Consider the following 23,530-nt stretch of genomic DNA (forward strand, 5'->3'; position numbering starts at 1 on the left):
CTCTCCCTCCCATCCCCACCGGCTTCTCTGCTGACAGCCTTCTGGTGCCTGCGGTTGGCATTAAGCCTTTATCTGCCAAGCCCAGTCCCAGCATCCCCAGCGGGTAGAGAGCAGGCCCCCTCTCCATTCCATAGTGATGTTCCTCGGGCCTGATAGCTCGTGACTCACGGGGTCCGGTCATGCTTGCTGTTCTAGACACACTCTAGCCCCAGAGGTGGGGCTGCCCTTGGTGGAATGTGGCAGCTGTTGAACATCTGGCCAGCAATGCAGCCCAGCAACTGAGCAGTGGAAGGTGGGGTGGCCCCCGCCCTGCAGAATGTCTGACCCGGGGCCAGCCAGCCCAACTGGTCACCTGAGCCCGGCCCGGGGAGTGAGTTCCCGGGGCTTTGCTCTAAGTGGCCTACAGGTGGGACATCTCCCATCAACCAAGGGTGGGGACTGCTAAGCCTGCGTCCCTCCCAGCTCTGCCACCTGCCTGAAACCCTGAAGGTCATGTTATCACAGCCCCTGCTTGGTGAGAGGGGCTTACTTCCTCCATTCTGCAGCCAGGAAACAGGCTCAGACCTGTCAAGTGCCTCGTCCAAGGTCACACGGTTTGGCCAGATCCAAACCCTAGGGGTGAATGAGGAAGGAGAATTCCTGGAACCAAGCCCCCCCCCCCACCCCTCCAGGACATGCTCCGAGCGTGTGGGGGGGGGGGGGGGAGAGGAGGAAGGACATCACTGGTGACCAGGTGTGCTGTTTGCCCAGGGCAGTCCCCGTCTATGCCTGTGACGCCAGGTACCTGTGACACCAGCGTCATGGTTAGGAGTACCACCTCTCATTCTCAGAAATGACCCGATTTGGACAGGAAACTCCAGGGTCACCCTGTCACTCCTGCATTCCCGCACCGTCTCCACCCCAAGTGCAACCCTTCCCGGAGCTCGAGGCTCGGGTACCGTCCAGGTGGACTTGCACTGCAGACATCCACTTCCTGACTCTGCTCTTCTGTAAAATGGGAGTGTGAGTCGCATTTCAGAGTTTTCAGAATCAATGACTTACATAGATCTGGTATTGATCCTGTGCACAGTGAGTGCTCAAGACAATAGGTTGTATTAACAAAACACAAACTCATTCTAATTTTTTTAAAATATTTTTATTGATTTCAGATAAGAAGGGAGAGGGAGAGAGAGAAATATCAATGATGAGAGAGAATCATCAATCAGCTGCCTCCTGCACACCCCACACTGGGGATGGAGCCAGCAACCCGGTCCTGTGCCTCACGGGGCAATTGAACCAGGACCTCCTGGTTCATAAGTCGATGCTCAACCACCGAGCCACACCAGCCGGGCTTGTTCTAATTGATTTAGTGTCGCTGATGTCCCAAAGGCACTTTGTCATTATGCATCTCCCCTCACCCCCAACACAACTAAACGGTTTTATAGTTTTCTTTCAAGCGTTAAAAATGAGGACTGGGGCGCACACCTCCCTTCTAAAAGTGCACACTCGCACGGGGCGCATTGGGCGAGTAACGTAACGGCCCGGTGGGTGGCGCAATCACTCCCCGCCGCTGCTCCCGCATTTGCTCCCAGCAGCTACTCCAAGTGTACGAACTGAGACCGTCCCCGTTTACTTTCCGGGGAACCCGCGGCCCGGACGGGAAAGGGACGTGCGAAGGTCCCGGGAAGAGCAGGGAGGGAGGCGCCCACGGGCGGCCCCGCGCGTGCATTTTCCGCGTCCTCCAGCAGAGGGGCGGGCGGCGGGCTGGGCGTCCCGCATAATAGCCGCTTTGATGCCGGCGGCCGGGCGGCGGGCCGGAGGGGAGGCCGGGAGAGGTGTGTCCGGCCGCCCGCGCCTTCCCTCCGCCCCTCGGTGCTGCCGCCACACGCCGCGGGAGCTCGAACCGGGCGCCAGTCCCTCCTGCTCGTTCCTCGCCGCGGCCGCGAAGCCCCAAGCCGGCGGGAGCCCCGCGTTCACCATGTCGGTCGCGCCCAGCAACAGGTTTCAAGGTAGGCGCCGCGCTCCCCGCGCTCCCCGCTCTCCCGCACCCCTCCCCGCCCGGCGCGCTGCCCCGGGTCTCCCGGCCGCGCACGTTGTGCCCCGGCCCGCCCGCCACCTGTGCGCACCGGCGGGCCGCGGGCTGCAGCGCGCAGAAAGTGGGCCCCGGGAGACCCCCGCTTCCCGGGCTGCTCTTTGTCTCCTCCAGGAGGGAAGGCGTTCGGCATGCTCAAAGCCCGGCAGGAGCGGCGGCTGGCCGAGATCAACCGGGTAAGTGCGAGCCGCCGCCTTCGCTTTCCGAGCCCCGCCGCGAGGGCAGCTTGCGGGTCGCCGGAGCCGCGCGCCGCTGGTCCCCCAAAGCTTCCAGCGCCCCGCGGGGCCCACCTCCATCTGCGAGGCTGTGCCCTCCTTCCTCTTCCCCCCCTGCCGGGCTCCCCCCAATTTCCTCCCTCCTCCCCGGCCCCTGTGCCTCCAGGTAGGTTCCCCCTCACCCCCTCCACTCCGCTCTGGACCTGGCGTCTCGGGTTGCAAGTTGTTACTCTTAGACTAGGAGGTAGGGCCGGGCTGGGAGCTTCGATTCCAGCCTGCCCGCCCCCCCACCCCCACCCACCCCAAGCCCACCTGGGACCCGCCGCAGGAATGTCTGGTTACACACCGTGAGAGGCTCAGAGAGGCTACGCGGCTGCCCAGCAAGTGTGGGTCAGGCTGCCGTTAGCTCCCTGGGCTCCAGACTGGCAGGCTAGTGCCCGCTCCACCATAGAAAATGCTGGTCTCCTCCCTGCCCTCACGCCCACCCTCGTCACTCTTTCCCACTCCCACGTGTAGGGAAGGCTCCCCTAGAGCCTCGGTGCTTTCCTTGCCGGTCCTGGTGGGTTTCTATAAAGAAAGCCATCCCGCGTTGCCAGGCGCTCGGTGGGAGCCCCAGAAACGTGTGTGTAGTGAGCGGGTAGATTCTGGACGATAAGGAAAAGTGTCAGAGCCTGCGGGGATTGGCCAGAGCAGAGGCCGCGTAGCCAGCTCTGGGTCTCCACGAGGAGTTGCCCTGGGGTCAGCAAGGGAAGGCCTGAAGTGGGCTTGGTCCAGCACCAGCCCGAGGGAAGACCTCCGTGGATGGTGCTAGAATTAGTCCCTGGGGAAGACGTCTCCCAAGTTCCTTCCTAACTGGCTGTGAGGCATGCCCACTGAAACGAGGCTGGGCATTCCCCCTGCTGGCTTCTTAGGGCCGCTGAGCACCCAGGGTCCCAGCCCAGCTCTGAGTCCCAAAGTGGGAAGCTGGTGGGGTCAGCGGGGTCCTGGGGGAGGCTGTGGGGCGTTGCAGTATTTCAGTGGGGTGTGGGGGGGCTTGCAGTCTGGACTCCCTCTTTGGTCTTCTTGGATTGTCTAGAACTAGGCAGCCTGTCTGATTTCATCCCACTGGCTATCGGAATTTCGGGGAGGACTCTGGGGACCCCAGGGTCCCTCATTGCCATCCCTACCCTGCCTGTTGCTGTCGTCATGAGCACAGCCGGAAGGGAGCCTGGATGTCTGGCTGGGATCTCAGGGGTCTAGGGCTAGGCTGTTGGGCCCCCTCCCAGGTCAGTCTGCAGCCCGCAGGTCTTGGCTGTGCTTGTCCTCTGGATGGGCGCCTGGAACCCTGACCTCATACAGCCCCCTGGGCCACTGGGCCGGGTGGGTTCCAAGCTGGCCAAGTCCGCCCACAGCAGGCAGGACCTTGAGCCAGAGACAGCTGGGGATGGGGAGAGGTGACTGCAGTTGGACAAGCCGGAGGAGCTGCGAGTGTGGGACTTCCGTGCCAGCCCTACCCACGGAGGGGGCAGACTGTGGGGAAGCTGCAGGGTTGTTTTGGGAGGGCGGCTGGGTTGGCTCAGAAAGGGGGGCTGGACTGGGCAGCGCCGGACTAGAGAGGGTGAGCAGGAAGCTGTGTCTACCCCGCTTGGGATCCCGATGCCCAGAAAGGGCAAGCATAAGGCCAGTGCCACACAGCAGCCGGAGGCAGAGCTTGCAGTCCAGCACCCTTTCGCTGCCCGGATGCTATTCTGAAGCCACTGTGTGAGCCAGGCCGCTGGGGCGCGGGCTCTGGGCCCCCGGAGGAAGGAGGCCCCAGGACCAAACCCGAAACTTGAGCTGCTTCCCACCGCAGTGGGTGGAGGTGGCCCCGCCAAGGCTTAGAGTCCTGAGGGGAGGGGAGGGGAGGGGAGGGGAGGGGAGGGGAGGGGAGGGGAGGGGAGGGGAAGGGTGTTGTTGGCTCTCTGACCTTGAACCAGGCATCTGAGATAATGGTAGTCAGGGTTGTTGTGATTTTGCAGCGATATAATCTATGGAAAGCACATAAGGAGAGCTGGCTGCTGTCACGATTGTTATCGTGGGTTTGTTTTGGACTTAAAGGCGCAGGGAGTGGGAACCAAGGCTGAGCTCTGCCCCTGCCGGCCGCGCAGCCTTGGCCTGGAAGAGCCTTTGTCTTCCCCGCCTGAAATGGGAGCAGTGGTCCCTGCCCTGCTCCGGGCCCCAACAATCGGTGGACGTGAGCGGATGAAGCTCTTTGCAGACAGGGAGTCACTCTGGGGGTCTGGGTCCGTTTCACCCATGGCCATGGCCATAGTGGGGGCTCCCTGGAGTGGACAGGTCCTCGAGGGAACCATGTGGGCAGCCACTGGCCTTCCTTTGGGGTTCAGCTTCACTGCCCCCCTGGAGTGGGGGGGCTGGACTGAGCCGCTGCCCAGCAACATCGAGGAAGTCGGAAGCTGTGAAGGACGGGGCTTCGTGCCCACTGCGTGAGCTCGGGCACCTCTGTGGCTGCTGCTGGGGCAGAGCCTAGCGGGCTGGCAGCTCTGGGGGCGTCTAGGATCAACATCCCAGTTCCTTTGGGGGCTTTTACTCCCCCCCCCCCACTCCTCAGGGTGGGCCAGCTTCCAGAGGGCGCAGGGCAGCTCAGTTAGTCTTAGCCGTTGTTATTATAAGGGCTTCAGGAGTGGAAATAGACTCGGGTGGGCCCGGACGTCCTGGCCGAGCTGGATGGAAATGTCCTCTTTGGGTTTCACTGTAGCTTTTGCTATCGTTTTCTGAGCACTTGGCGTGTGCCAGGCAGTGTGCCAGGCGTGCTTGGGGCATCATCTCGTTGATGGCGTACTCTGGCCCTTTGAGTGTGGATTCCCATGTTCTAGAAAACAAGGCTCGGAGGAGGTTGAGTCGGTTGCCTGGGTTTACACAGCCACACTTGCACCCAGCCTGCTCTCAGTCTCTGCACTGTGGAGCAGGCAGGCCAGGCGCACACCTCCTACTCCCCCCACATAGCTGACATTCTCCGAGCCCTGATGGCATGGCAGGTGACCCCAGGCCAGCAGGCCCAACCTTATATGGCAACAGAACACATTCTCTCCAGCTTTGCACAGGGACAGAGAGAGAGAAGTGGTGGGGCTGGTGGGAGCCCTTATTCTCGGGACCTCGGAGCGGCGGGGGCGGGGGGTGGGGGGAGCCGGCAGTCCATGGGGGTAGGGAGGCTGCAGCTTGAGCCGGCCAGAGGCCAGGATCTTTAACCAAACAGGAGGTGGGCCTGGCGCTGACCTGCATCATCTCACTGACTCCTGTCAAAGGAACGTTGGATTACAAACATGCGCCCTGAGAACGTGTAAACATCGCCGCGGGACACGGCTTAACCAGGCCGCCCATTTTAGAGATGAGGAAACAGAGGCTGTCAGGTGAAGTCACCTGCCCGAGGCCCTCCAGCCAGGAAGTGAGAGTCAGGAGTCTGACTTCAGACGCCGCCCATGGTCTGGCCTGGCCCCTGTCCACCAGGTGGCCATGGCCTAGCTGTGACACAGGCCTCTCTTGCTTACCCGGATAAAGATCTCTGGCTACTGTCCCGCCCTCCCAGCCCTCCTGGGTCGAATGAAGGGCACTGAGCGTTCCCTGTAGCATTTACGTGCCTCGTGGCTATTTCAGGGCCCACGTGCCATCTGTGCTGGGAAGAGCTGGGCACGGCAGGCTGTGTATCTCTGCCCAGAGGGGTATCTGTCCCCAGCGCCTCCCGAGCAGTGGGGGACCCCTGAGACCTGACCCAGGCACTACGCAGGTGTGTCTTTTCCTGTGTACTGGCAGTGCCACTGTGTCCCTGCCCAGGTGAATGTGCCCAGCTGGCATCACTGGGCACCCGTCTCTCTTGCTCTTCCTTAATATATTATAAAGGAGGTGGTGATAAGCGGCCACGTGAGCCTCCGAGGATTCAGTGTCCCCACAGGTCCAGCCAGTCACGACCTCAGTGTGGCCATGTCACAGGAAGCGCGAGATGGAATTTCTGCAGGGTCTGCGGTATTGGTGTAGTCGATGGGGTGTTTTTCTTCAGCTGCCCCATCTGTTGGCGAGGACACAGCGTCCGGATGAGGCCCCAGAGCTGCTGTGGGGAATGTGAGCCTGCTGTCCTTGCGGGTGCATGTTACAGGCTCCGTCTACGTGCCAGGCACCAGCCTGGGCATTGGTGGCCTGGTCCTGGCCCTTTAAGAACCTGTGCGCTGCGTCAGAGGCCTGACAGCCTGGTATGGTACCACCTGGCCTCGGGGTTTTCGCCCAGGGTTTCGGCCACCAGCCCCTTGGATGGCCTCCAAGATGGTGATATCCGCCCGTCCCAAAATTCTGCTACAGCTCATACATAAAGACGAGCCTGGAGGGCCAGGAGCAAGCATCCGGGAGCAGGTGCTGGAGGTACCGGCCCAGAGAGGGAAGTCGGGGGGTCCGGGCTGCCAGCCTCGGCTGGTGTTGGGAACAGCCCCTCCCCGGCATGAGCGCTGGGATGGGACGCTTGCAGGCGGGGGAGAGTCTGATGTGTTCAGGGGTTATAGAGGACCAAGGGGAGCAGGTGTGGCAGGTGTGGCTGCGGGCACTGTCCTCCAGGCCTGAGATGGGCGCGCTCTGCCCCGTGTGGATGGACTGTCACTGCTAGGTCAGCCAGGTGTCCAAACTAGAGCTTGCCCTTACGGAGGGATGGCCATCCCAAGACTCACCAGCGGGACTTGGTGGCACAGTGTAGGACAGGGAGTTGTGGCTGGGTCACCTCTTTGCCCTTCTCCTGCTCACAGTTCTCTCTCTGGGTGATCCAAACGCAGAATGATAATTGCTAACCCTTAGGAAGGGTCCGTGTAGTTAGCTCACTTCACCCAACCCAATGGGGAGACGCTGTTGTTATGACCCCATTTCACAGAGGAGGAAACCGAGGCCCAGAGTGGTAAAGCAAGTTGCCCAGGGCTACAGAGCTCGTAAGTGCTGGGTCTGGGATTTGAACCCCGGCACCCTGATTCAACTTCCCTCCCCGCCCCGTTGCCCCCCACACCCTGCACTCGGAGGTTATGTGAGGCTTCCGACAACGTGGCTTTAGGCCGAGACCCTTCCCATCTGAGGCCTCAGTTTCCCCAGATACTGAACAAAGAGGACCAGCTGGGTGCTCCATGTTCTGTGGCCGGGTGGATGTTTTAATAGCTCTGTCACCATCCAGGGCCTTGCCTGTGGACACCCCGGCTTGGGGAGTGACTGCTCAGCTCACGGCTTCCTGTTTCCGACCCCAGGCTCCTGCCCGCTTGCTTTTCCTGGCTCTTTGCCAGGGACTGCCCAGGCCACCAGGCCTCTGAGCCTGCCCCTCTGCATAGCAACGGTCACTCTCAGAGCCCCTCACACCTGGAGGCCTGACAGCAGTTCCTGCAGCTGGAAAAACGTGTCACTGGGGACAGTGGGCTGGCGTGGGAGGGGGAGTGGGGGTAGCGTAATCACCCCTCCCCCACCCCATCCCCTGGAGGGTTCCGGGTGGGCCCTGGCTCTGGAATAACCTCCTTCTGCAGCTGCCCGGGAGGAAATAGCTCCTGGTGTTGACTTTCTTTGCTCAGAAACCTGTGGTCAGGCCACCTTCTCCGTGTTCAGGGCAGGGAGGGAGCTGGGGTGGTGAAGGGAGATAGCCCTTGGGCTGTTGAAACGTCGTCATCTGGAGCAGGTTGAGCAACCTCCCTGGCCTCAGTTGTCCCATCTGTCAAGTGGGGAGGCCCCGAGAGGGGAAAGGGGCATTGTGAGCAGCCTACGTCGGGGAAGGAGGCGTGCTTCCGGTCTTTCCACTGGGCCACGTGGTCTGGGTGATGAGCTGAGGCTGTCAGTGGAGCGTGCAGTTAGAAATGAAAGTCAGAAGATGGCAGGCACCGGCTCCCACTGATTCCGCGCTTACAGGTGCCAGGCGCTGTGGCGAGCACTTCACAGGAATTTCCTTACATACCGTCCTTCTCAGAACAAGCCCATGAGATGTTTGCATCCTCCCTACAGAGGGGGAAACGGAGGCACAGGCCAGTGAAGGACTTTCCACACAGCGGCTAAGTGGTTCACACCCAGGCGTTCTGGCTCCAGCGTGCCCTCGTTGAGTTTCGGCTTTTGCTTCTCTTCCAAAGGGGGCTGACTTCTCTCTCTGTCTCCTCTGCCTGGGGACCCAGAGTCGGGGCAGCCAGGGGTCCTGGAGTCTGCACAGATAGGACGCCTGCCCACTGGGCATGGCTGGGCCCGGAGGATGGGCAAGGATGTGGGGGGCAGACCACCTGAAGGGGAGGAAGCTGTGGGCTGCGCATAAGCAGGAACCAAGACTCCGAAGCTTGGAGGTGGAAGCCCAGCCAGTGGCTCCTGCTCCTGCCGCCCGCCCTCCCCGGCCCCTGCCAAAGGCAAGTCCACACAGCTGCCCACGCCCAGGGCCAGCAAGGGCTGCCTCCCCACCCACAGGGGGTCAGTTGCTTTTCCCACCCCTGGTCATTCTGTGGCTCAAGCATTTGTCACTTTTGGCTCTAAGAAAAAAATGTGATTCTAATCTCTGAGTCAACCTCCCCCCACCCCCGCCGCCCCCGCCAGTCTCTGTCACACACTGCATGAGTTTTTGCAAAGCTGCCTTACCATTTCAGCGGGGAGAGTGGAAAAAGCCTTTCTGCCTAAATGGCAGGCTTCTCCATTCATTCAACAGATGTTTATGAAGGGCCTACTTAGGTGCTGGGTGCTAAGTACCTGGGAGGCGCAAGACAATAAACAGGTGCTTCTAGAACTTGTGGCTGCAGGCCGGCCTCCTCCCATCTTCCTCCCAACACCCACTTCCTCCGGGCACTCACCTTTCCAGCTCTGCCGGCGGAGCCCAGGCGCCTCCTGTGGGCTGTGAGCCCAGCTCGGCCACTTGCTGGCTGTGCTGCTTTGAGCTCGTTACTTATCCTCCCTGAGTCTGGATTCAGGCACTCATCCTGCAGATATTTATTGAGCACCGACTATGCGGAACCTACCTTCTCACAGCGGGAGACGGGCAATGGACAATGCCTTTAATAAGCAATTACATTGCGTTAGGAGGGGATTCCTTCCACGGGATAGAAGGAGATGCCCCGGAAGGTAAGGCGGTTGGAAGTGGAGGCTGGGGCTGCAGTGGGGTGGATGGGGTCGGCCTCATTCAGAAGGTGACAGTTAAGCAAAGGCTTGAAGGAGGCGAGGGAGAGAGCCATGTAGAAATGTGGAGTTGCCCGGCAAGTGTGGCTCAGTGGTTGAGCATCGACCTATGAACCAGGAGGGCACATGCCCGGGTTGCGGGATTGATCCCCAGTAGGGGGCGTGCAGGAGGCAGCCAATCAATGATTCTCTCTCTTCATTGATGTTTCTCTCTCTCCCTCTCCTTCTCCCTTCCACTCTGAAATAATAAAAATATATTAAGAAAAAGAAAAAGAAACGTGGCGATGAGAGGTGCAGGCAGGGGGCCCAGCAGAGCAAAGGCCCAGTGGGAGCCAGCCGGCCGGGTCGATCCAGCCAAGGGCAGGGTTTTCACGCCACGGTGCCCGCCGCACTCTTGTCCTTGCTCTCGCTCGCTGCCTGCTGTTCCATGTTCATCTCTGTGTGATTTGCCTCCAGCACCCAAGCCCATGCCCTACGCCTTGAGCCCCGTCTGCCTGGATTCCGAGAGGTGGTCAGGACACATTCCTAAGGGCTCCGGCCGGGGCAGGATTTCTGGTCGACCAGGACGTGGGAGCTGGGAGAGCCCCAGATGCCGGGCCTTGCCTGTGCCTCCCGCCGCCCGAAGGTGTCCCTGTTCCTTACCCCAAAGGCTGGGAGCGACTCCCATTCGTCCCTCTGCTGGACAGGTTTGGGGTCTGTGACCCCGGGAGGTGCCTGGTTTGCATGGGGTCACAGACAAGAGTTCATTGTCCTACTTCGGGTCCGCGGTGGAAAGAGCTCTGAGAGGCAGCCAAGGGGCAGGGAAGTCCTGGCCGGGCCAGCCGAGGAGGGCAGCCGGAGAAGGTTCCAGCTCCAGCTGAGTGGAGGCGGGGCTGTGCGCCGTGCATGTAGCGAGGCCCCGGGCCGCCCTCCACCAGGCTGCTGGGGGCACAGGTCCTGGCATCTGGTAGGCCCAGGTGCCAGCCCAACCTGCATTTCCTCAGCTGCCCGGACTTTAGACGTATTCTTCGAGCTCTGTGGTCCTCCTGTTCTTTCCTGTATAACCTGTGTAATAGGGATCTGGTGGCTCGCACGGCGAGGGGGTCGTGTTGGCAGGTGGGTTTCTCCTTCTGTCAGAGGGGCTGGGTTCCCAGGCGGACACCTGGGCCCTGGAACGGGTCAGGTTCTGCCTCAAACTAAGTCACCCCCGTTGCTTAGTGAGCACTGACGGACGAGCTTGGTTATCCCCGACGAGGGAGGGACAGGTGCCTGAAGAGGGGGGTACACTTGTGCCACTTACAGTGGGTAAGGAGGGGACTGAGATCCGAACTCGGAGTGCTTTCTCACCCGTTAGGCTTTTTGTCATTCTCTTGTTCCACTGTAAGCCTCTAGGGCAGTGGTTCTCCACCTTCCTAACGCCGCGACCCTTTCATACAGTTCCTCATGGTGTGGGGACCCCCAACCATAAAATTATTTTCGTTGCTACTTCATAACTGTCATTTTGCTACTGTTATGAGTCGTAATGTAAATATCTGTTTTCCGATGGTCTTAGGCTCTACAGCAGTGGGTCGCGACCCACAGGTTGAGAACCGCTAGCAGGGTCGCCTAAGACGATCGGAAAACACAGATATTTACATTACGATTCATAACAGTAGCAACATTACAGTTATGAAGTAGCAACGAAAATAATTTGATGGTTGGGGGTCCCCACAACATGAGGAACTGTATTAAAGGGTCGCGGCGTTAGGAAGGTTGAGAACCACTGCTCTAGGGCAGTGGTCGGCAAACCGCGGCTCGCGAGCCACATGCGGCTCTTTGGCCCCTTGAGTGTGGCTCTTCCACAAAATGCCACGGCCTGGGCGAGTCTATTTTGAAGAAGTGGCGTTAGAAGAAGTTTACGTTTAAAAAATGTGGCTCTCCAAAGAAATTTCAGTCGTTGTACTGTTGATATTTGGCTCTGTTGACTAACGAGTTTGCCGACCACTGCCCTAGGGGGTTTACACGACAGGCTGGGGAGGTAGTGAGTTCCCTGTCCTAGGAGATGTGTAAGTACAGGCACATCTTAGTGGGAAGTAGCAGCAGGAATTTAGAAACCGATTGAGTGACTGACTGATGCCATTGACCACCACTTTGAACACTCCCTGGCATCTTAGGATAAGGACTCGTTCTTATTTGCCTCGGTCTCACCTGCTCCCTTGCTGCCTGGCACACAGCAGTGTACACTGTGGTCCCTCCAAAACTGGTGAGTGAATGAGTGAGTGAATGAGTGAGGAGTGATGCCCACGTCCAGTCGGCTCAGTAATGAGGAAAGTGCGGTCCAGAGAAGAGGGGGCATTTGCGGAGCCCGGTGCTAGGGGGGTCAACACCCTCTGCTTCCCCGCCTGCACGCGGGTTCTAGGGCGGCTTGGAGATTAGCAAGGACGCCCTGCGCTGGCGGAGCAGGGGCTTACGAATGGGCAGCTTTTGTTTTAAAGCCAGATGAATGCCTGCCGTCTGCCCATCTTTGAGGGTCGAGGTCAAGGATGTAGACTTCGAATGAGATGGAGCTGAATTGGAACTCCGGCTGTGTGAGCCTCAGTTTTCTCATCTGTAAAATGGGAAACTGTTGGGTCCACGGGCGGATCCCAAGAGAGCATGCGGGCGGCTGCTTCACCCTGGGGGCTCTAGCCGGTGGCCCTGACCCTCCCTGGTTCTGAAAGGACTCATTTGAATCTCTCCCAGCACCGGAGGGGAAGGAGGGCCTGTTTTGCAGGTGCGGGCACGGAGGAGGCGGGTAAGTGACCTCCCAAGCAACGCACAGTCACTTTCTGGCTGGAGCAGAGAGAATAACGCGGCGGGTGCTCTTTATTGAGCGCTTGCTGTGTGCCAAGAGGCACACACGCACTCGGATTCTCATCCAGACTCCGGAAGTAGCTGTGATGACAGTACCCGCTCGGAGAGAAAGCCCTGGAAGACCGAGAGGAACCAGTGTGCTAGGGTCACATACCTAGGAAGTTCATGCTGGAACCAGGCGGCTTGTCTTTGGGCTCATTGCTCCCGGGACCCCAGAGCGGGGTGCCCTGGGGGAGGCAGGTCCCTGCACCGGTCGTTCCGTTTGATTGAAGGCGTTTCATCTTCTGGAGCAGACCCTCCAGGCCCCGCCCCGGCTTCTGGGCCCACTTCCTGCGCACGGGCTGGACTCGCACGTCTGACCTGGCGGGAGAGGAGGCCGGGGCACTGGGCCGCCTGCAGGCGAGCCCTGCCTGCTGCCCCGGCTCAGCTCTGTCCTCCCGCCTCTCTAGGAGTTTCTCTGTGACCAGAAATACAGCGATGAAGAGGACCTGCCAGAAAAGCTCTCAGCCTTCAAAGGTGAGCGGGGCTGGCTGCCCCATCCCCCAACCCCCCACACGTAGGATTCCTTACCCCCAAAGGGCCAGGCTGCACCCGTTTCATCCAGAATGCCCCTCTTCCTGGTGGGCTGCAGAACACGGTGCCCGGTGAGAGGGGGCAGGCCCCTCCACGGCCTCCAAGCCCCCCCCGGTCCCCTCACCCCTCTCCTGTAGGCCTCCGTCCGCCCCTGCCCCTCTCCCCACAGCTGCCCCGCAGGCTCAGGTTGGCTCCTGCCACCGCTGCCCAGGCCCTGCTCGCTGCGGGGCCCCAGCACACAATCAGGTCTTTGTAGCAGCCCTGGCCTCTCCCCCTCCAGCTCTCCCCTCCAGCGGGAGCGTCGGGAGCCCCTGTGGAGAATGGACGTTTGTGTCTGCGCAGTGGGCCAGGGGGCAGAGTTTCTGCCCATTGAATCCCAGCAGCACGGGATGAAAAGAAAACAGGGCTGGGAGCCCGCGCGCACGCGGGGAGGGGGCGCATAAAGGTCCCTCTGTTCCGCCGGGCAGGCGGCTCGAGAAAGGAGAGGAGCCCTGCGCATAGGAGCAGGCGGACCCACCTTTCCTGCGGGGGGGGGGGGGGGTGCACGCGGGGCGCCCTGGAGGACCACGCGGGCATCCTCGAGGCCGCATCCCCCCAAAGCCGAGGCAGTGCGGGCTGCCTCCCTGCTCCCAGGCAGAGAACCTGCCGGGTCTCCTCAGGTTCCTGCACTGGGGCTGTCCGGGGCACGACGCCAACGGCTAAGCACGTGCAGTTGACCTGGGGGTTGCGGGCGCCCTGAATCATCCCCGTCGGCCAGGAGGGAAGGGGTGCCATCTTTAACTTACAGAGAAAGCTCGGAGAGGGAGGGGCATGTGCCTGGGCTCACACAGCTCGCCCTGGGCAGAGTTGGGCCTTGAACCTACACTGATCTGACTCCAAAACCCCTGCCCTTAACCACTACGCGATGGTGTTTTTTATACTAAAAACATGGAAGAACTTGAACCAAGATAGCCCCGCCCCTGCCCTGTCCCCCTCCCCCTGCCAATCATCCACAGGAGAGCCTGCGAGGGCGGAGCAGCCCTCCCTCCCTCTAGTCACCGATGGGTCACGCTTCAGAGGTGGCCCTGGCAAAAGGGACAGGTCTCTGCGTAGTAGGTGCTTTGTGTGTGGGGGTGGGAGGGTGGGGGAGGAGGGTGGTGCCCAACGAGAAAGGCTGGGAGGGACACTCCAGGCGGAGGGTGGCAAGCCCAGTGGGAGCAGGTGGGGACGGGCCAGGCACAGGCCAGTGGGCGGAGCGGAGGGGACGGAGGGCCAGGCGGTCTGAGAGGCTGGAGCACAGAAGCTCCTGAAGGGCACGGGGCCTCGAGGCCCGGGAGGATGGGGCTCTTTCGCTGGCTGCTCCATGCAGAGCCGACCCAAGGGCCCCGCTCTCCTGGGCCGGGCGCCCTGCCCGCGGCCACAGGGCTTGTGTGCACACACCGCCCCTGACACAAAATGCCAAGGTGCCCACGTCACTCTCTCGTGCTACTGGGGTTCCCTGGACCCCTGGATCGGGGACATTTGGTTCAGTCTGTAGGTGAGCTTGTGGGGGAGGGTAGGCCACGGGCATTTCTTCGTGAAGAGCATTGGCTTCTCGGTGTTGCCCACGACCGAAAGGTTCCGGACCACAGGGGCTCCTTACCGGCGGTGCCCACACCTGGCTGCCCGTCAGAACCTCCGAGGCACCCCGCAAGCACGCAGTTCCCGCTCCCCTCCCCCCCCCGCCCTCCCCCTCATCAGCCTCTCCAGGGCCAGAATCTATTGTAGTCACTGTAGCTGATTGAACGCAGCCAGCCGTCACTGGTGGGCCCTGGAAGGAAACAGCTGTCCCGCGTGGGAGAGGGTCAGAGGGAGCCCTGCCCGCCTTTCCCCCTGGCGCCCATCGCAGGAGTGCAGGCAGGACGGGCTCAGCTAAGATGATGGGGCTCGTGCTGAGACCCCCACGTGGATGAGGAGTTAGGTGTGGGCTCCCCAAGGACCTGGCCAGTTTCCTCAGGGGAGTCGGTGGGACTTCGAAGCTAATGCCGGTTTTTGCTCTGTGATTTCCAGAGAAGTACATGGAGTTTGACCTGAACAATGAAGGCGAGATTGGTGAGTGAGGCCTGAGTGTTGGGGGACCAGGGTGCTTGGTGGGTGGACGGTGTGAAGGTCCAGGGCCGCACAGACCCACCTGATGGGTGAGGTGTCAGGAGCGAGACGCGCACACCCCAAAGCCTTCCCGGTGGGCTGGGCCAGCTGAGCCGGGGCGGAGCCCGACTGCCTTGACCCTGATCCATCGCCCCCAAGCTTCTCTTCCCACCGTTTCCCTCCCTGATCCCTCGCTGCCCACACCTCGGCCTCCCACCCCAGGCTGGAGGTGCTCAAGCTTTTTTTTTTTCTTTTTTTTTTTAATATATTTTATTGATTTCTTACAGAGAGGAAAGGGAGAGGATAGAGAGTTAGAAACAGCGATGAGAGAGAAACATCGATCAGCTGCCTCCTGCACACCTCCCTGCAACCAAGGTCCATGCCCTTGACCGGAATCGAACCCGGGACCCTTCAGTCCGCAGGCCGACGCTCTATCCACTGAGCCAAACCAGTTAGGGCGGTGCTCAAGCTTTTGACGCCCACCTCGGGGGCTGGCGTTTCCTTGGTCCCCAAGCCTCCTCCCATCTGTTCACTGTTCTGCAGTTGACAAAGTGCCTCATGTCATTGGATCCCTCCTCCAACAGACCCTCATCCTGTCCCACCATCCCGATGCTGCGGGTGACAAACACCTGTGCCCTGGCACTTAACGTTCAAGACCGTATCTTGACCTTCACCAGGAGCCAGGCTGGTTTAATCATCCCCATTTCACAGCGGAGGGAACGGAGGCTCAGGGAGATGGAACGACTTGCTCCGGGCCTGGGGTTGGCGGGTGCAGGCCCGGGTCCCCGTCCCTCCTCTGGTCCACCCTGAACTCCAGTGTTGCCGCGTTTCTACTCCTCTGTCTTCTCTCTTTCTTCCTCCCCCTTTCGAATATTTTTATCTTTCTTCTTCAGAAAAAAAATTTATCAAGTTAATACATTTTCGACAGAAAAAATGTTGGAAAGCCCAGCAAAGCACAAAGACAAATAGGGGTCACCCACAGCCCACCGCCCAGAAATAACTGCTCTGCGCGGTTGATGTCCTTCCACTCTTTGTTCTACTCACAAATGCCGTTTTATAGCGTTTTTAGAACCTCCTTTATTTTAAAAAGTAACGTATTGTCAGTATTTTGACATATGATTTACTTTTCTTTTGAAATATAATCAGTGGCTGCATAATATTCCTTTGTGGGGATGGACCATAATTCATTCGGCCAACGCCCTAGTGCCATTCATAATCCTGCGAAGACCATCTTTGTATGTGAATCTTTGTCCACATTATTTCTTCAGTCTCAGGAATTAGACATCCCGGGTCAAAGGTTTTTGAAGCATCCTGCCAAATGGCCTTCCAGAAAGTTCTTGCCAGCTTCGAGTCTGGCCAGCAGCTGTGGGAGCCCTTTCACTCCTTCCTGCAGAGGCTGCCCAGCTTTCTTTGAAGTGCCCTGGACATCCTGGCACCTAGGGGTCTGGCACGGGTTCTGCCTGCCCTGCCTCTCGGGTGAGCTGGCTACACGGCCGGCCCGAAACCTGCCACCTGCCGCACCCCCTCTCCCGCCATCCTCTGCTGACCATTGTTCACGGAACAATCCCAAGGAAATTGCCTCAGATCTTGGGAGCCGGTGGTCAGAGGCAGGACTCCTCGGGGCGTAGTGATTTTCTGGTGCCTCCCTTGTTTTTCTGGAATTTAGTTCTTTTGTTGGCTTTCCTGCTCTGTAGGGTATTTTTGGACCCTCTCCCTTCTGGCCAAAGTGGTGCCCTAGGACTGCAGGGTGGGCGTGGCAGATGGGAGAAGCTGCCCCCTGGCCCCCGGGAGATGATGGCCATGCCTGGGGTCAGGCCAAGTCCCTGGCCCCACCTCTCTGGGCAGCGGGCCCAGGGCTCCCCCTAACCCCGGGGAGCAGCTGCGATCACAGTAAATAGCTGCTCCATCTCTGTGCGCCTGCCTCCTGCACATGCTTCTCGCGCATCATCCCCCCAATGGTCCCATCAACCCGTTTTTTTAAAAAATATATTTGTATTGATTTCAGAGAGGAAGGGAGAGGGAAAGAGAGGTAGAAACATCAATGGCGAGAGAGAGAATCGTGGGTCGGCTGCCTCCTGCACGCCCCCCACTGGGCGGTCGGGCCCACAACCCGGGCATGTGCCCTGACTGGGAATCGAACTGTAACCTCCTGGTTCATAGGTTGATGCTCAACCACTGAGCCACGCTGGCCAGCCCCATTGACCCATTTGACCACTGATGGGAGCAAGGGTTCAGAGAGGTTAGGTAGCTTCCCCTGGGTCCCACAGCCAGAAAACGCAGAGCTGGATTCCAGCCCAAGTCTCTGTGACGCTAAAAGCGCAGGTCCCTAACCACTAGTCTGCCTTGCCTCTGAAGGGTACGGGGAGGGAGGGCGAGGTCCCTAGAGGAGCAAGGCCGTGGACTGCAGTCTCCAGGGAGGGGCCGTCCGGCCAGCGTCCCCACTCGCCCCGCCACCTGCCTCCACTTCATGGGCCTGCTTTTCCTCCCACAGACCTGATGTCTTTAAAGAGGATGATGGAGAAGCTTGGGGTCCCCAAGACCCACCTGGAGATAAGGAAGATGATCTCGGAGGTGACAGGTGGGGTCGGCACCACCATCGCCTACCGAGACTTTGTGAACATGATGCTGGGCAAACGGTCGGCCGTCCTCAAGCTGTGAGTACCTCCCGCCTCTCCCGAGGTCTCTGAAGGCCCAGTCACTGTGTGTGGAGAGGCCCCTGGCTCGTGTGGCCGCTGGGCAAGGCGTTCCATTTCTCTGAACCTGCCTTCCTTATCTGTCGAATGTCACGCTAGCATGTACCCTGCAGGTGACAGTAGCCTGTAGCAGAGGCCTGGTAGAATCGTCACTCAGTGAGTGACAGCTGTGATGACAGTGGCGTTGATGGTGACAGAGCTACTGGCAAACCTTTCTGAACCTCAGTTTTCTCGTTTGTAAAGTGGCTCTACCACCCAGAGGGTGGTGTGAGCATGACAGAGTTCCACACCGCTGTAGAGGGCGGTCGGGTTGGCATGCTCTTCATCTGTAAGACAGAGATGTAATAAACATCTTTCACGAAGCGTTGTCCTGAGGATTCATGAGAAAACACACCGAGAGGCTAGCCCGGTACCTGGCTGATGGCTCCGAGCCCTGTGGTGGCTAAAATCACACTCCATACGCAGGGTCTTCCCCACGAGGAGCTGCCGAGAAATTCCCTGCAGAGTCTCAGGTGTTTGAGCTGAAAAGGACCTCTCTTGGCTTCCATCAAATAAGATGAAGTCTTTTTTCAGATGTCAAATACACTTGCCTCATTTCACAGAAAGGGAAGTTGAGGGTCCAGGAGGCCGAGTAACCGGCTCATGAGCCCACCGTTGGAGCTGGTCAGAGCTTTGCTTATGGGTGGGACGGGGTAGGAGGTGTGGTGGGAAAAGCACCAAGGTCAGGTGGCCGTGGAGGGGGCAGGGGGTAGCGATCAGTGACAATGCCAGTAAAAGGACATCGAAGATTTAGTGCACGTTTATTTTGTCAGGCACTTGACACTTTAGACTTATCATTTGTTAGTTCAGCAAATATTTATTGAGCACCAACTGTATGCAAGGAATTAGTCTAGGGCAGCCGTGGGCAAACTACGGCCCGCGGGCCGGATCCGGCCCATTCGGCTGTTCTATCCGGCCCGCAGAGCCGAAAGAGCAGAGGGTTCTCTTGCTCTCCCCTCGGCTCCTTTACTTTGAATTTATATTAGTTCACACATACACTCCATCCATGCTTTGGTTCCGGCCCTCCGGTCCAGTTTAAGAACCCATTGTGGCCCTCGAGTCAAAGTTTGCCCACCCCTGGTCTAGGGGCTGGGGACACACGAGTTGCTGGCCTCCTCATGGAGCTTACGTTCTAATGGCAGGAGACAAATAAAAACACCAGGTTGTCATGGTGTAGTCCAAAAATCATAAAGTGGGAAGAGGAACAGAGACGATGCGATGCGGGGGGGAGATGGGGAGTGGGGAGGATCTCACTGAGAAGGCGACATCTGACCAGAGCCCTAAGTGAGGAAGAGGGGAAGCGAAGAGCCATGTGAAGATCTGGGGGAAGCTTTCCGGGCAGAGGGCACTGCATGTGCAAAGGCCCTGTGGCAGAATGTGCTCTTATTGTTAAGGAACAGCACGGAGGCCAGGGTGTCTGGGCCATTAGTAAGGACACTGAGTGAAGGGTAGTCTGCAGAGGTGGGCAGGGGTCAGGGCATACGGGGCCTTGTAGGCCCCAGTCAGATGAAGCATTTTGTCCTAATGTGGAAGGATGCCACTGGAGCGCTCTCAGCTAGGGGCTGACTTTAAGAGGCCCCCTCTGGCTGCGGCAGGGGTGAGAGGCAGCGGGGAGCCTGTGCGGTGAGAGATGCAGATGCGGCTTGGAAAGGCTGCAGTGCGGTGGGCAGGAGCTGCTGGCATGGAGAGTGATTCTGGAGGTAGAGCCGGAAGCATGCTTACTTGCCCAGATGTGGGGTGTAGAGGAAAATAGGGAGTCTGGGGCCTGAGTAACTGAGTGACTGTGCTGTTTGCTTGGCAGGAAGAGCAGGTGGGGAAGGTGGGAATCAAGAACTCAGGTTTGATGTGTTCAAGGGACGTGCCCTTCAGACAGCCAAGGGGAGAGGCGGAGGAGGGGGCTGGCGGTGCGGGTCTGGAGCTCAAAGACAAGCTGTTTGTGGACGGTCGCCCTTTGGATGGGATTTAGAGCCAGGGGGACGGGAAGAGCCCAACCGGGGAATGACTGATGCCCGGACCAGCTCCCGGATGTGAGCACGTGGGCACCCTCCCTTCCAGGTGAGAACACTGAGCATCAGCGGGTCGAGCGCCTCGCTGGAGCCACCAGCTGGGAAGTAGTAGGTTGGGACTCAAATCCAGCTGTTTCCTCCCCCGACCCCCCGAGACTCCACTATGAATCCCTACCTCAACTCGCCAGACTTTCCTCTCAGAGCAGTGGGAGGTTTTTGAAGATCAGAAGGGGTTTTGAGCAAAGCCGCGGCCCAGCCTAGCTCCCCCTCCTCCAGGCAGCGCGGTGAGTGGAAGGTGCGTGGCCTAGGAGTCAGAGATCCTGAGTCTTGTCCTGCTTGGACTCGCCTGTGTGGCTCTGAGGAGTCACACTGCCCCCTTGCCCCTCAGTTTTCTTCCGTGTGAAATGGGACTGGGAGCCCCGCCCACGTGGCTGCCGTCCTGGGCTCGGAGAAGAAAAGACCCCGCTGGAAGATGGCTGAAGGGCGCTCTGCTGAGGACCGGCCGAGGGAAGGCTGGAGGAGCTGTCCCTGGACGGGAGGGTCCTAATCCTGTTGTTTTCTTTTTTCTCCGTCTCCACACCAGAGTCATGATGTTTGAAGGAAAAGCCAAAGAGAGCAGCCCCAAGCCGGGTGGCCCCCCTCCAGAGAGAGACATTGCCAGCCTGCCCTGAGGACCCCGCCGGGACCTGCCCCTGCCTTCCCTGCCCGTTCCTCCCTCCTTATCTCGCTGCCCTCTGGACTCACGTTTTGTCTTATTTGGGTTTTTTGGTCTTGGGCATGTTTATTTGTTTTTTCCATCTGCAGAATCAGTAATCTCTTTGTAAAGCGCAAATTATCTGCCTTAAAGGGGATCTGGGGCCCCTCCCTCTCTTCTTCCACCCTTCTCCCCACCCCCACGCCTGCAGAAGGGCTGACATCAAACCAAAAAAACGGGAGAGGGCGAGGCCAAGGCAGGGAGGCTGGAAGCCTGTGATCCTCCCCTTCTCCCCTCCCTTGGAGCCATTCTTCCCAGAGGCCTCTGCGCTTAGCCCAGGCTTGCTGGCCTGGCCCTGGTGAGGATCTCAGTCCAACTTGAGGAGACCTTGGCGTGGGAACAAGGCTGCAGGGCCTCGCTAGGGATTCCTCGGACACTCTGACGTTCCAGTGCTCGCAGTGGTCCAGGATGTGGCCACTCACTGTCCTACCACCCACGTGACGCCCCTCTCAGGCCATGCTGCTTCTCATCCTCAGTGAGCTGGCAGAAGGAGGAAGGAAGCAATCGGAGCCCTTCAAGAAGGTTCCGGAAGAAATCCTCCAGCCTTGCCCCCCCTGGCCACACTTTACAGGCAGCTCAGAAGGAGTCCTGTCCCTTGCTGGGCAGCAAAGGGCTTTGGAGAGAGAGGGGAGGCCATCTGGATGGCTTTGGAGAGAGAGGGGAGGCCATCTGGATGGCGGGGGGGGGGGGTCATCTCAGTCCAGTCCTACCTTTTAGGGAGGGTGCTGAGGGCCACAGGCTAGGAGAATGCCGAATAAGATGCCTGTGGTGAACAGAGCACAGCTTGGCTAAGCCAACCAAGATGGCAGAAACGGGAGGTTGCCTTTCCGGTCTGTCTGCTTAAGAATGACCGCTTCCCCACTCGCCTCCCCCCTGACACCACTGTACTCAGTCGTGCAACAGGTACTCATCGACCACCTATTACAGGCTTTAACTCTCCGCACCTTGTGCTGACATGTGCTCTGTCCACTTCCCTGTAACTCACCTCACCCTTTCCAGGTCCCCCCAAACCTGAGCTTGGGCATTGGATCGGGGTCTCCTGTGTCCTCTATTATGGACTCACACGGCTTCGCAGCCCCGATCCACCCTGTAGGTTAGCTGAGCCAGTCCTCTCGTGTCACAGGTGAGGAAACGGTGGTGGCCCACAGGGGTTAAGTGCCTTGCCCGAGGTCAGGGGTTCATCAGGAGACGGAAGAGTCTGGCCTGGAGCCCGGGTGTTCAGATGCCTTGCCCATGCTTCTTGTGGGCTGCCCCCGATGAAAACCAGGGCAGGGGCAGGCTCACAGGTCAGCACCGGGGAAGACCCGGGGCCAGGATTCCCCTTCCCAGTGCCTCTGAGTCAGCACCAGGGTTTGGGTAAGGGCCAGGCCCGCCTCTGTAATTCCGCACTCGCTGGAGCTTTTCCCCTACGCCGCTTCTCAGAACCCACGCAGGTGTCACACTCGGCCCCAAGTTGGCTGAGCAGGAAATCAGCCTTGGCCCCACCTGTGTTCTGGAGTCCCTTACTCTGCCCTCTCAGGACTTAGATGCACTCATCCAGTGAATATATTTATTAAGCATCTGCTATGGGCCAAGAGCTAAGAACCCAGTAGGGAAATAGACTCGTATTTAGGGTCTAGTGGGGAAGCCAGACCCAGACAGGGAAAAGTGAGACGAATGTTAGGAAAAGGGGGCTCTGGGGTGACTGCACTGCAATCCTGGGGGAGCCAAGCTGGGCCCAAGGCTAGGCAAGAGTCTTGGAGAAGCCTCTGCCCCACCTGAAGTGGAAAGGTGCTGTTGGAGCTGGAGCCAGCGTGGGTTCCAGGGGCTCCTCGGTGACCCATAATCAGGGGCCCGAGGAGCTGCCCTTAGAGCAGCATGAGGGAGTGGAGCAGGCAGGGAATGGGAAAAGGCTACGCCAGGTTCATCGGCTGGTCTCAACCAGTTCAGCAGCAAGATTATTTGGCCATGGCTGGCTGAGCTTCAAGCTAAGGAGCTGCTCAAATGCCCAGGCCTAGTTGAAGTTTAAACCCAGCAAAAACAGTTCTCCCTGTAAATGTAAAATCTCACCCCACCCCCTTCCTCGTCTTGGCTCCCCCCTGCCAAGATCATTAGATAAGCAACTGCCTATTCCCTCCCCTCCCCTCTACCTCTCCTCTCTGGGACAGGATACCTTTGAGCAAGGTAGAGCTTTCCTTGACTACCCACCATAGTTAATGCACCTGATCCTCACTCAGAGAGGAGGGCAGAGCCAACCAGGCTTATTTCAATAGGCCCCCCAGTTTACAAGACCACAGGAAAGGCTCCTCAAGGGAGGAGCGCCAGGGATGTGTCCGCAGCTCTGGGAAGGGCAGGCAGGAGCTCTCTCTTGGAGGAAGAGGGGCTCAAGAATGGCCCCTGGAAAGGGGGGGTCTGCATGTATTTCAGGTTGTGGCTATTGGCTGCTGCACTCTGCTCTGACCAAGGGCTCAGCTTCTTAGATCTCCAGCTGTCTTCTTTCTGAAAGACCAAATCTAACTAATGGAACCAGAAACTTGGGGACTGCCAAGTGTGGCTTTGTCCCCGCGACTCAAAAGGAAGGAGTGTGTCCGGCAAGTTCAGGTGGATGCAATGTGTGTGCGGCGTGCATGGGAGTGTGTGTGGTGCCGGATATCATCTCTACATACTGGAAATAAAACAGACAAACTTACCAATGTCTTGATTGGTGTATTCTGGGGACGGGTTCCAGGGCTCACCACATTCTGAAGGGCCAGCTAATACAGTAACTGAGTGAGTGTGTCTGCTAAACACGGAACTTCCTTACGTAACCACCTAAGGAGGCCGGTTCTGTTTGTCATCCTTGTCTTATACATGAGAACTGGCGTGGAGCAGATCCGCAATTTGCTGAAAACCAAACAATTTGGCCCATCCCACGCTCCAAGTTAAGAACCTCTGTCCTACAGCATTTTTCACATAAATCCACTACAGAATTGTCTCCGGAATAGTCGTCAATTAGCATATCCAGAGGAACTGAATTCTAATCCCGCCCTCACCGCTTTCTGACCCTGGGGCTCTGGGTGATTTTAACTTCTGTGTGCTTCCAGTAACCTCATCAATTAAGTGGCAAGGACTGATGGGTGACTAGGATGTCTTGAAGATTAAATAACACACCCAAGGTG

General features: G+C 58.9%; 1 protein-coding gene across 1 annotated transcript; it reads left to right on the forward strand.

Annotated features, from left to right (window-relative positions):
- Nucleotides 1-1,613: 1,613 nt before the first annotated feature.
- On the forward strand, nucleotides 1,614-23,060 carry AIF1L (allograft inflammatory factor 1 like). Its single transcript, XM_080668689.1, has 6 exons — nucleotides 1,614-1,988; nucleotides 2,186-2,247; nucleotides 12,672-12,738; nucleotides 14,824-14,865; nucleotides 17,393-17,555; nucleotides 20,223-23,060. The coding sequence occupies exons 1-6, from the start codon at nucleotides 1,772-1,774 to the stop codon at nucleotides 20,308-20,310; spliced, it is 639 nt and encodes a 212-aa protein (XP_080524815.1). The 5' UTR covers nucleotides 1,614-1,771; the 3' UTR covers nucleotides 20,311-23,060.
- Nucleotides 23,061-23,530: the final 470 nt, after the last annotated feature.

The sequence above is a fragment of the Plecotus auritus genome (assembly GCF_963455305.1).
Source record: "Plecotus auritus genome assembly, chromosome: 5".
In the NCBI taxonomy this organism is placed as follows: domain Eukaryota; kingdom Metazoa; phylum Chordata; class Mammalia; order Chiroptera; family Vespertilionidae; genus Plecotus; species Plecotus auritus.